This window comes from Propithecus coquereli, unplaced genomic scaffold (assembly GCF_000956105.1).
Source record: "Propithecus coquereli isolate 6110/MARCELLA unplaced genomic scaffold, Pcoq_1.0 Scaffold120, whole genome shotgun sequence".
Classification (NCBI taxonomy): Eukaryota; Metazoa; Chordata; class Mammalia; order Primates; family Indriidae; genus Propithecus; species Propithecus coquereli.
Window position 1 is genome coordinate 7,041,203 of NW_012136081.1, and position 12,924 is coordinate 7,054,126.

General features: G+C 58.6%; 1 protein-coding gene across 1 annotated transcript; it reads left to right on the plus strand.

Annotated features, from left to right (window-relative positions):
- Positions 1-270: 270 nt before the first annotated feature.
- On the plus strand, positions 271-2,851 carry CD248 (CD248 molecule, endosialin). Its single transcript, XM_012665329.1, has one exon. It carries the CDS (start codon positions 282-284, stop codon positions 2,565-2,567), a length of 2,286 nt encoding a protein of 761 aa, XP_012520783.1. The 5' UTR covers positions 271-281; the 3' UTR covers positions 2,568-2,851.
- The last annotated feature ends 10,073 nt before the right edge of the window (positions 2,852-12,924 follow it).

Here is a 12,924-nt window from a genome sequence, read left to right on the forward strand (position 1 = left end):
AGGCGGTCCCCCTTCACGACTCCCAGCCCTGTGGGGCCCCGGGCGGCCCGTTAACTGCGCCTCCGCCCCTCCCCCCACCCCCAGCACCCCCCACCCCGCTGCTTCCTGCTCTGGTGGCCCCGGGGGAGCGGGAGCAGGGAGCTGGCAGCCGCCCCAGCCCACTCCTTACAAGGCCTGAGCGCGCCCGAGGCCCGCCCCTGGCCCGCCCGCCAGGGGCCCCGGTCCCTCCCCCTGTCAAGAGCGGCCGCTGGCCCAGGCCAGGCCAGTCGGGGGGCGTCGCGATGCTGCTGCGCCTGCTGCTGGCCTGGGCGGCCGCGGTGCCCACGCTGGGCCAGGACCCCTGGGCTGCAGAGCCCCGCGCTGCCTGCGGCCCGGGCAGCTGCTACGCGCTTTTCCCTCGGCGCCGCACCTTCCTGGAGGCCTGGCGGGCCTGCCGCGAGCTGGGGGGCGACCTGGCCACTCCGCGGACCCCAGAGGAGGCCCAGCGCATGGACAGCCTGTTGGGTGCCAGGGCGGCCAGCCAGCTGCTATGGATCGGGCTGCAGCGGCAGCCCCGGCAATGCCAGCCGCAGCGCCCGCTGCGCGGCTTCACGTGGACCACGGGGGACCAGGACACAGCCTTCACCAACTGGGCCCAGCCTGCCACCGGAGGGCCCTGCCCGGCCCAGCGCTGCGTGGCCGTTGAGGCGGGTGGCGAGCATCGCTGGCTCGAGGGCTCGTGCACGCTGGCCGTCGATGGCTACCTGTGCCAGTTTGGCTTCGAGGGTGCCTGCCCGGCACTGCCAGATGAGGCGGGCCAGGCTGGGCCGGCCGTGTACACCACGCCTTTCCACCTGGTCTCCACAGAGTTTGAGTGGCTGCCCTTCGGCTCTGTGGCCGCTGTGCAGTGCCAGGCTGGCAGGGGAGCTTCTCTGCTCTGCGTGAAGAAGCCTGACGGTGGCGTGGGCTGGTCACGGGCCGGGCCCTTGTGCCCAGGGCCTCGCTGCAGCCCGGACAACGGGGGCTGCGAACACGAGTGTGTGGAGGAGGTGGATGGTCATGTGTCCTGCCGCTGCACCGAGGGCTTCCGGCTGGCAGCAGACGGGCGCAGTTGCGAGGACCCCTGTGCCCAGGCCCTGTGTGAGCAGCAGTGCGAGCCCGGCGGGCCACAAGGCTACAGCTGCCACTGTCGCCTGGGTTTCCGGCCAGCTGAGGATGAGCCGCACCGCTGTGTGGACACGGATGAGTGCCAGATCGCTGGGGTGTGCCAGCAGATGTGTGTCAACTATGTTGGTGGCTTCGAGTGCTATTGCAGCGAGGGTCACGAGCTGGAGGCTGATGGCATCAGCTGCAGCCCAGCAGGGGCCATGGGCACCCAGGCTTCCCAGGACCTTAGAGACGAGTTGCTGGATGATGAATTGCTGGATGATGGGGAAGAAGAGGAGGATGAAGATGGGGCCTGGGGGGCCTTCGATGGCGGCTGGACAGAGATGCCTGGGCTCCTGTGGATGGAGCCTACGCGGCCACCTGACTTTGCCCTGGCCTACAGGCCCAGCTTCCCAGAGGGCAGAGGGCCACAGATACCCTACCCTGGGCCCACCTGGCTGCCCCCACTCAGTGCCCCCAGGGTCCCCTACCACTCCTCAGTGCTCTCTGCCACCCAGCCCGTGGTGGTCTCTGCCACGCGTCCCACACTGCCCCCTGCCCACCAGCCTCCTATGGTCCCTGCCACGCACCCAGCTCTGCCCCCTGCCCGCCAGATCCCCACAATCACAGCCAACTATCCAGATCTGCCCTCTGCCCGCCAACCCCAAATTACCTCTGTCACTCACCCAGCAAGGCCCCCTGCCCACCGGCCCCCTATTATCTCAACCAAACACCCTGAACTGTCCCCTGCCCAGCAGCCCCCCATGTTCCCAGACATCCAGGTTGCTGATGTCCAGACCACCACTCATTTGCCTCAAATCCCAGCCAACCGTGCCCCCCTGGCCACCACCCCCAGTGCCCATGAACCCCCTCTGGCCCCAGACATCCCTGTTCTGAGAACCCAGGCCACCCAGCTTCCCATTATCCCAACCGTCCAGCCCCCTCTGACCAACTCCATGTCCCCTGTGCACCCTGCCCAACAAGTCCCTGTGCCTGCTGCCACCCAACCCCCTGCCCTCCCCACTCCCCTGCCCTCTCAGAGCCCCACTAACCAGAACTCACCCATCAGCCCTGCACATCCCCATTCCAAAGCCCCCCAAATCCCAAGGGAAGGTGGCCCCAATCCCAAGTTGGCCCCATGGCTGCCCTCAGTGGCCCCCACAGCAGCCCCAACGGCCCTGGGGGAGGCCAATCTGGGAGGCCGTAGCCGGAGGGATGACCGGTGGCTGCTGGTGGCACTCCTGGTGCCAACATGCGTCTTCTTGGTGGTCCTACTTGCACTGGGCATCGTGTACTGCACTCGCTGTGGCCCCCATGCGCCCAACAAGCGCGTCACTGACTGCTATCGCTGGGTCACCCACACTGGGAGCAAGGGCCCAACGGAACCCATGCCCCCCAGGGGCAGCCTCACAGGAGTGCAGACCTGCAGAACCAGTGTGTGATGGGGCGCAGACCCCCCTGCGGGGTAGGGGGTAGGGGCATGCGCTGGACACATGGCCGAGGCTGCACTGCACGAGGGACCCACGGGGACTGCCCAGCTGGACAGAGGGCTTCCTGCCCCCAGGGCCCAGCCAGGCTTCTCTCTCAGTCAACCACTAGACTTGGCTCTCGGGAACTCTGTCCGTGGCCCAGCACTCCCGACAGAGGATACACCAAGGCCCCCAGGACCTCAGGGGGTGGGTGCCGGGGTCTTCTCCAATAAAGGAAGTGCCAACCTCACCCAAGGCTTCTGACCCCCATTGGTGCCTGAGGGGAGTCTGGGAGGACTCAGTAAAAGGAGGGGATCTTCCTCCAGTTTGTCTTGGCCCCCAAAGAGGTAAGGTAAGACCCCTTAAGGGAGGGCATGCTGCAGAGATTCTCAGGGAAGCAGCCCAGAGAGCGAAGAGCCTTGCCCAAGGCTGCACAGTGAGCCGAGGAGTGGGAGGTTTGGCATGGGGAGAATTTTGTATTTGTTCCTCTTTTTACCAAAACTCCAAGAAAGTGGGGCAGAGTCTGGGGGAGGGTTGTGGAGTGAGGACTTTTGCTGAGCCAAACTGGCATGTAGGGGTCAAGGTAGGCTCTGAGGCTGGTGATTCCGGGCAGTGAAGGGGGCATCCGGTGGGTTTCTCCTGACTTTGTTCTGGTATCTCCCTGCCCAGCCTCGTAGGCTGCACTGCAGTTGGGGGCTGGGCTCAAGGTCAATCAAGGGTGCTGCCACCCCTCTGGGTTGTATGTGCTCTTGGGGATGATCCTCCCTTTTGCTCCGGGGAGGAGATGGGAATCAGAGCCTAGGAGGCTGAGACTGGGAGAGGAAGGGACCCAGGAGCGACGTCACAACACTCTGGGCAGCCTCAGAAGCAAGGCCTTCCCATTTGGGGCCACGCTCTGCTCCTCCCGGTGAGGGTTAGCGGAGCCAGGGCAGAGCGCTGTGCAGACCCCAGCTAGAGGGAGGGCTCAGCTGGGCCGAGATGTCCCGGGAACTAGAGGAGGGGCTGGTCAAAGACCACAGCCTGGTGGGGGTGACCTCCCTCATCCCAGGCTCACAGCCTCAGGGGGAGGGGGCGGGACCTGGGTGGGGGAGGCGCCAGTTCCCCCCGCCTCTGTAATTTTTCAGTTGCAGCCTCTCTGGGGCCTCTAATTAGGACAGGACAGTGCGGCCACGACCACCCGGGCAGGCGAGGAGGAGCGGCCGAGCGCCCCCTCCTCTACCCGAGCCCTATGCCACCTTCCAGCCCAGAGCCTGGGCATGGGCTGGAAGGCTGAGCTGCGCCCCAGGGAACCAGGAGAGGGAGGGAGGGAGCTGGGGGCGAACCAGGGGGTCGCGGAGGGGACGGAGGGAACGCTACGCACCGCCCCCGTCCCCCGTTCTCACGTTCCCCTAACTCAAACCAGACGTCCCCACCAGAGCCTGCCCAACCTTTAACCTCGGGGACGCCGTCGGGGAGGTTTGCTGGATGGGAGTGAGGGTCGCGGGGCGGCCCAGACGCCTCGGTCTGGGAAGGAGGTGCGGGCGCCGCGAGGGGAGCGACGGGGCAGGCCCGGACGGGAAGGTGTGGCGCTGCCCCAAGACCCCGAGCAGGGGAACCAGAGCGCCCCGAGGGCAGGAAGGAGTTAAATGCTGTGCAGTCGGAGGGGGATGGGAGTGGGGCAGGGGGCCCAGAGCCGGTTCTTTGTCATCTAGTAATGAGCACCAGATGCGGAGCTGCGTGCGGGCCTAAACAGACGGCCTCCCAGGGCAGAGCCCCCGCCCGCGCCGGGCCCGGGCCCGCCCAGGCCGGGAGCCGCGTCCCGGGCCCCGCCCCCGAGCCTCAGGCCCCGCCCCGCCCAGGCGCGGCCGTGGAGACTGTAGAGACCCGCGTCCGCAGCACGGTCTTCGCGACCTAAGCCACGCCCACCACTGCCGCCAGACCCCCGGGAAGCTCTCCAGAGGCCCCGCCCCCAAAGCCACAGCCTCGCCCCTGCCAGCTCATAGACTCCGCGGAGCTCCTCCCTGGGCCCCGCCCACCGATGCCGTAAGCCCCGCCTCTGCCGCCTGGCTCGCGCAGAGACTGGCCGCGCCGTCTGTCCGGCTTCCCGGAGGCTTGAACTCCGCCCAGAGTTTACACGTCCTCCTCGCGGCGTCACGGGCCCCGCCCAACGGAACCACAAGCTCCGCCCCTCACAGAGCTCGGATGCCCGCAGAGAGGTTAACTCGGTCCGGGCACCGGCAAACTCCTCCAGAGGGTGTGGAAAGTCCCCCCCCACCCCCCGGCGCCCCTGCAGGCCCCGCCCCCAGCTACAAGCCCCGCCCCGTCACCGCACCTCCGCCCACGCACGGCTTCCGCACCTCACCGGAGGCCAGGGCTCCCCTACACCGAGCCCCTACCGGGCCTCCAGCTAAAGACGCCCACAGGCTCTGCCCACGCAGGAGTACCGCCCAAGCAGGGAACAAAATTCAACCTCTTCCCTCAGGCTCCGCCTTCTGCGTGGCCCCGCCCACATTTAGGCCCCACCTTCCTGGGGTGCAAGCCCCGCCCACCCGGGCCTGAGTCCCCTACGGCCTTCAGCAGCCCTCCGAGCCCCTCACCCCTAACCAGTGCCCCTGAACCTGGCCCTGGCGCCCTCTCCTTCCCTACCTGCGGTTCCCGTCGGTCCGGGGTCCGGGTCGTCGGACGGCCCCGAGGCGGGACGTCCAGAGCCGGGCAGGGGGTGTCAGTGGGCCTTTGGCGCCACCTGGCTTCGGCACCGCGGACTCACAGCCACCGGGCGCCTCAGTGGGGCTCCTCTCCCAGAAGCACACTAATTGCTCAGTAAATAGCAAATGTTTGTGTTACTTAAATATCTGCCGACTCCCCCCGCGCCCCGCCGGCAGGACAGCAGGCCCCCTCGCAGGTGCCCTTGGTGATATTTGGAAGTCCGTCCTCAAGGGGGCTTCACACGGGCCTTCAAGCCACCCTAGAGCTGAGGCGGCCCAGACAGTCTCTGAAGTGGCACGCTGTCCCTCCCACGAATCCTGTTCTCAGGGACCAAAGCACAGCCTCCCACCTAGGGGCCCAGAATTCCTAGGCCGGGCCCCCCTGTGGGAGCTCCAGGGTGGACACTCTCCCTAGGGTGTGTCTGCGGTGGGGGTGGGTTGGGGCTCCCAAGCCCTCAACTGGAACCTGAAGGTCATGGTTTCTAGAGACGGTGTCTCAGAGGAGACCTCTCTCAGTGCTCACGGCTCACGTCTGAAAATATTCGGCTCCTTACTCTCCCGGGAGCCTCGGAGACTTGCTAGGAGCTCAACAAAATGGATTTGAACATTATTGGGGCAGCCTGGGAGCTGCCCTTGAGGAAGGGAACTCGCACCCACTGAGCGCCAGCCTGGCCCTTCACTTCCTGCGTCAGGCGCACGGTGGAGCCAGGGCCAGCCTCCGGGCGATTCAGGCCCGGGCGGCGGATTCCTTCCGGGCTGCAGCTCTGGTGCTCTAGCAGCTACAAATGGGTGTGGGGTTTGGCCCCAAATCTAGTGAAAATAATGGTACATGCTTGAAGCATTTACTTGTCTTAACTTTACTTGGCTTTACTTGTCTTAACACATTTAAGATTCATAACAACCCCCACGAAGTAAGTGCCATTCGTATCCAATTTATAGAAGAGGAAACCGAAGGCACTTGCCTAAGCGTGTTAAGCCACCTGTCTTAGTTGACCCAGTCAGTAAGTGAGGTTTGAACCCAGGCAGATGCTGTGCTCTTCATCCCTGCAGTGAAGCCTGTCCACACGTGACAGCCGCGTCTTGGATCCAAAAATGCCCACATCCTGGGAAACTCACTTTTAGGGGTGAGGTTGCAAGACGTGGACTCTAAGAGAGGCTGGTGGTACTGGGATTGAGCAGGAAGGAGTGAAGCCTTCCTCCCCCAGGAGGAGTTAGTTGTCCATGGTTTTGGAGGGTGATGCTGATAATTAAGGCATTTCCTGTGACCATGGGATCTGGACCATGTGCCCAGACCTGGTGTAGCTTTGGGCACCTGCAGCCCATGCTTCAGTGTGGCTTCAGTGGGTTCAGTGATTTTTTTCTGGGAGGCCAACTAGCATAGTGGTAAGAGCTGGCACTGCACCGACAGCCTTGTTTGGGTTCCAGCTCCACTGCTTACTGGCTGGGAAACCTCAGGCAAAGGCAGTACCTGTTAAACCCACAATAATCTGTCAGAGAGGAGGAAGGACCCCATATGAGGAGAGGCAAGGTTTCCTGCTGGAAGCCAATGAGGACCTGCAGGGTGGTGCAGGGGAACGTGCTGCAAGGCACACTGTGACAGCTGGCTCCAGGGAGCCCTGAAGACAGAGTCCAGAAGCTGACCATGGGAGAGGTGAACTGGCAGAAACTGACTCCCAAGCCCACCTCATCCCTACAGCAGAGGTTCTGAACATTGTCCTGAGCATGTCAGTAATTTTTTTGTGACACCTGTAGGCCAAAAAATACCTAACAGTTCCAGCCTGTAATTCCAGCACTGTGGGAGGGCGAGGTGGGAGGATTCCTTGAGCCCAGGAGGTTGAGACCAGCCTGGGCAACATAGCAAGACCCTATCTCTAAAAAAAAAAAAAAATTTTTTTTTTTAATTAGCCAGGCATGATGGCATGCATCTTTAGTCCTGGATGCTCTGGAGGCTGAGGCAGGAGGATCGGTTGAGTTGGAGGCTGCAGTGAGCTATGATTGCACCACTGCACTCCAGCTTAGGTGACAGAGTGAGACCCTGTCTCCAAAACTAACTAACTAAATAAATAGTTAGGTCCAAACAACATAAGAAGTACTTATGTCCTAATACTAGCTGGGTATAAAGGAGCAGGCAACTTTCGAGGGGTAGTTTCTCTCACTAATAGGCAAATAATAAAAACTTGATTTCATTTTCTGCCCTCCTAGGCGCTCTGCTGCAGGACTCGCTCACAGAGCACCTGCCTAGGACTATTTCCTGGTTCCTAGGTGCGTAGCTTAGGACATTTTTAGTATATGTGCTGCTGAAGCAAGCACACTTAGGACACTTTTGCACACACAGAGTTCCCAAATTGGCTCCTGACCCAAGGGCCATTACAAGTGGAAGACACTGGACCCCTCTGCACACTAAAATAATAAACGGTTCATTCATTTATCCAATATTTATTGAGACCCTCTATGCATCCGAGTCTCCACTTAGGGATCAAGGATTCAAAAGTAACTAGACAGTAAAACAGCAAAAATACGCACGGTGAGACCGCTTACAGCACTGTCCAGGCAAGAGGAGATGGTGACCTAAACTTAGGCAGAGACAGAGTTGGGATGGAGAAGAGAGCAAAATTGAGACCTGGCTGGTGGATAGATTTGCAAAGGGCCCAGTGACCGGCTGAGTGGAAGGAGAGGACGCGGGGTGTTGCTCATCTCCTGGGCGATGCCATTCAGACGTGGAGACGTGGGAGAAGAAGGCAGTTTGGGGAGATAGCTGATGCGGTCTGTGTGGCGTATGTTGAGTTGGAGGTGTTTGGAGTCATCCGAGTGGCCTGCTCAAGGAGGCACCTGGCTACCAGAATCTGGAGCCCACAACAGAGGTCAGATGTGAGACCCCCCGCTGCTGGGAGAGTCCCAGAAACCTCCAGCGCCCCCGCCTTAAGCATGGTGGGTCCTACCTCCCCCCACCTGAGGTTTTCCAGTGTGGCTGGGGAAACAGCGTTGGAGAAGGGGACTCTCTACCCATAACTACACATATGTCCACAGCAACTTTCCAAGTGATCACGTATTTATTTCAGAAATTTTTCTTAGAGGTTTGAACTTGATCTTTATTAAGATATTCTGTCTTTATATTTTTGCAGTCTTTTATCGCACATTGTTATTGTCTTTTACAACATATTTGCTTTTATAACGCATAAATTGAAACTGTTCTGCAAAAAGTCAGTATTTTTATTTTGGTCAGTTTGGTTTTATAAGTTTTTTAAAAAGCAAAGAGAAAATAATACATCTGGCTTTTGGAATATGACCACGGGTTCCTGAGAACAAGCTGATTTTAGTCTCAGCTGGTATTCGGAACAGAAACTCCTCCGTGGAGCAGATGTAGCGTAGCTGCATTTATCATCCAGTTATCCATCCAGCCGGTCTGTTTTTCTTGGTTCCTGCTGAGTCTGACTTGCCGGAGCTCTTGCCGGCAGCCGGCAGGGGCAGCAGCGCACCCTCCTGTCCTCTCTGGGCGCCTGTCCGGCTTTCAGCTCGAGGCCCTGTCCCCCTTGCCCCTTCCAGATACATCCCAGGCCACTTCAGCAGTGACTTCATGCTGATGGGCCCTAGAGAACAGATATGTCAGCTGCGGGTATGACATCAGAGGGGAGATGAAACTGGCAAAAAATTCAGGTGTCTGTCACCTCGGGGAAGCTCTAGAGGCCCAGTGGCCGGATCCCAGATCGAAGGAGGAAATGCGAAACTTCGTAGTTGGCTGGCTTGGGGGGCAGCATATACTCCCCTGGGTGCCCTGAGTTCTCAGGCCCATTAACCGAAGATCAGAAAAGCTCCACATCAAGTGTGGCTGAGCGATGAAAACTCCTTTGGCTGGTCAAGGCCGAGGTGTAAGCAGTGCCACTACTCGGACCCGAGGACCCTGCTAACCCCACGATGGCGGAGGTGTCTGTAGGAGCTCAGGAATCATTCACTGAACCCATATTGACTGGACATCTTCTATGTGCCAGGCACTGTGCTGGGTGCTGGCTGCCGGTGAAGTGTGTGTGTGTGTGTGTGTGTGTGTGTGTGTGTGTGTAATATGGAGTGCCCATTTGTCATTTTTGCAAATGATGTTGATAGCTACATTTATTGAGCACTTCCTATGTTTGAGAGTAAGCATGGCCGCATAGTGCCTTATTTAATGCTTATGACAGCCTCTTAAGGACGTGGGTTCTATTGTCATCTCCCATTTTGCAGATGAGAAGACTGTGGCAGAGAGAGACTAAATGACTTGCCCAGGGACACCCAGATCATAGTGGTGGAGTCAGGACACTATCTGACTCAAGAGTCTGCATCTGTGGCCATCTGCCTTCTGTGGCTTTAATTCTAATAGAAGAAACGGATAACAAAGAAAGTCATGCATACATAAATAAAAAATCGCAACTTCTAGCCAGCGGTGGAATGCAGAGGGAGCCGACTTTAGACAGAGACAGATGGGATTTGGTTTGTCTGCTGGGCTGGCCTCACCTGCAGTCACTCCTGAGGCTACCAGCATCTGTGGCTTGACTGCAGCCGGACTGTCTAGGATGGCCTCAGTGCCACATCTGGAAGCTGAATCTGGCTCTTGGCTGAGGCCTCAGCTCTCCCTCACTTGGCCTCAAATCTGTCAGGAGGCTTGGCTGGGCGTCTTTATCCCTGGCAGTCTCGGGGTTCTAAGAGGGCAAAGGTAGAAGCTGCAAGGTCTCTTGAGACCTGGCTGGCCAATGTCACTTCCGTCACAACAAGTCACAGGGCCAGCCCAGATTGAAAGAGCAGGGAAATGGATTCCATCTCTTGAGGAGAGGAGCTGCAGAGACTTTATGGCTGTATTTAATCTACCACAGGCCTGAAGGCGCCGGTGAATGACCTGAGCAGGTTTCTGCCTCCAGTAGGCCCACATCTGACAAGTCACCACCCTCCTCCCTTAAAGCAGCATCACAGATAGATTGGTATTCATTCTGCAGACCACTCTAGAAGTATCGATCAGGTGGGTTAGAGACGGTGTTCGGCTCAGTGGTTGATTGCATTTTTGAAGATGGCCACTAATATATCTCCCATCCCACATGCTATTCCTACAATGTGACATTGACGAGCCTCCACAGAGCGGTGGAATCTTATGCTCCCTCCCCTTGCAACCGGTGGACCCTCATAATAGTCTTGACCAATGGAAAGGGCAGGAGCAGCACGTGTCACTTCTGAGGCTGGATCAGAAAGGGCGATACAACTTCCACCCTCTTGGTACACTTGTCCTTGGCACCTAGCCACCATGTTATGAGGAAGCCCAAGCCCCGTGGAGAGGCTCTGTGTGGTGTTCCCGCCAATAGCCCTAGTTAGGCCCTCCGCCATCAGCCAGCACCCACTGCCAGACATGTGCGTGAACAAGCCTTCAGATGATTCCAGCCCCAGCTTTTGAATCTTCCAGCAGAGGCCCTAGATGTCACAGAGCAGAGATAAGCCACTCTCATTGTGTCCTGTCTGAATTCTTGACCCACAGAAGCCAGGAGAGAGCATAATGATTATTGCTGTTTTAAGCCACTAAGGTTAGGATAATTTGTTATACAGCAGTAGATAATTAATAAAGGTTGCTGGTAACAGAGACCAAAAAAAGTGGCTTAAACAAACTATTAATAAAAGTTTCTTTCTTTTCTCATTGGAGGCTGGAGTAGGCAACCCAGGGATGATATGGAAGCTCATGTGGTGTCATCAGGAGCCCAGGATCCTTTACCTTGTTGCTCTGCCATTCTCAGCACATGGTTACAATTTTCCAGGTCTCCTCCTGATCCAAGCTAGCTGCTGGAGTTCCAGCTGTCACACATGCATTCCAGGCTGAATTCAGGACGAAGCAGAGAGGACAACAATGGCCTTCACCAATATGTTTCTATTTCATTCATGGAGCATTGTTGAAAATCCCTTCCAATACCTTCTGTTTATATCTCATATCCTAGAATTAAGAAACAGTCACACCATATATGCAAGGAAGACTGGAAATGTTGCTTTTTAGGCTGGGCTCATTGCAATCTACTGTAAAACTAGGATTCTGTTTTTGAGGAAGGAAGGAAAATGGATGGTGGCCAGTGGGCAGTTGGTGGCTCGGGAGTTAGGGCAGAATGATGGCAGAGGTTCCTCCCCACTGGGAGGAGCTGGAACCAGCACATTGGCCCCCCACCCACGGTGGCCTTCTGGAATGTTTGGGCACCATAGGGTTTTCCACCTAATTTGCTTCTGAACAAAGAATTGACTTCACTCCCAAAGAAGTGAGGCAGTGGGCAGGTGCACAGGGCAAGTTCTGGTCTCTGACGCCACCTTCCCCATGTGGCCAGCAGGCAGCTGGACTTTGCTAAATGGCCTAAAGGCAGCCCTGACCCTATCACTTCCCTGCTCAGCTGCCTTCCATGGCACCAGTTTGCTCCATTTAATGATGGATTCTGGGGTTTCATATGAACGGCTTCGCCCACTCCGCCCTGGCTCTTTGCTTCTGCCCCTCCCGTCTTGCTTCCTGCCCTGCTGCCAGGCTTCATTCAGGCAGCACCTGCTGCCTGAACACCTGCTGCCCTGCCTTTGCTTGGGAGATCCCACACATTCTCAGCACCCTTCCAGGGCTGCCACTGGCCCTCATGGTGACTTTGTGTGGATTAGAAAAAGGTGCCCTTTCTTCAGGTGGACGTGGCTCTGTGCCAGGGCTTGGGAGTGGCCTGTAGGTACATGCCACCCATGCTTGCCCCTCAGCTCAGTGCCCTTGCACAGTGAACACCCTGCACAGCCGTACACGTGAAGATGCCACTTCCAGGAACCTGTCTGAGCTCCTTTAGTGAGTGAGGCCTTTCTTTGCCCCTGTTGTTCTGTCTGCAGACCCCACACCGGCCTGCCCTGATTTGGGTCTGGCTGTTTCTGTTTCTGGTTTTGTGTCCTGCAGCCTGCTCAGTGCCCAGTCCCGCAGACTGATGTCAACAGCCACCAGGGGAAGAGAATCCAAGTCACAGGCCACTTTGGGGAGCAGCCACCATCCCTTGGTCCTTTGCATGCCCAGATGCAGAAATGGAACCCCCGCTGAGCTGCAAGAAGTGCCACCGTGGACAAGGCCTTAGAAGTGATCCAGGCTGCTCAGAGCAGCTCAAGCCCGAGGCTCAGAGGCCCCAGGCTGGGCAGGGAGGTTCCCTCTTCTCAGCTTACCCTGTTGCTGGGAACACTGGAGCACAACTGTGGTCCCCTCCCAGAACCCGTCCTTGTGCCCCGAACCGGGGTGGCCAGCGCCACACTCAGGAACGCGCTGAGAAGAGCCTCCACTTTGCGCCTTTATTTAACCTGCGTCCTCTTTGCCTCTCCCTCCCTCACCAGCCCCTGAGAGGGCTGGCGCCCAGTTGGAAGGGAAGGGACTCCTGGCCCCTCCCTGGGGGAGGGACAGCGTTCCCTGGGCAGGTTGGTGGAGCAAGGGCATCGTCCAAGAGGCTGTGGCTGAGGCTGAGCCCTCAGATACCCTGCGGCCCTGGGTGCCAACAGCCATCGGGAAGGTGAGGAGCAGAGAAGGCCGTGCGGCGATGAGGAGACAAGCCCAGGGTGTGTGCGTGGCTGACAGAGGCAGACATGGACTTCAGGAGGCAGGAGCAGAGACCAGGGCATGTGGGGGCCACGGTGGGGTCTTGAGAAGGCAC

Coding starts and splice junctions, on each gene's coding strand:
- CD248 (XM_012665329.1), top strand. CDS start 282: ATGCTGCTGCGCCTGCTGCTGGCCTGGGCGGCCGCGGTGCCCACGCTG.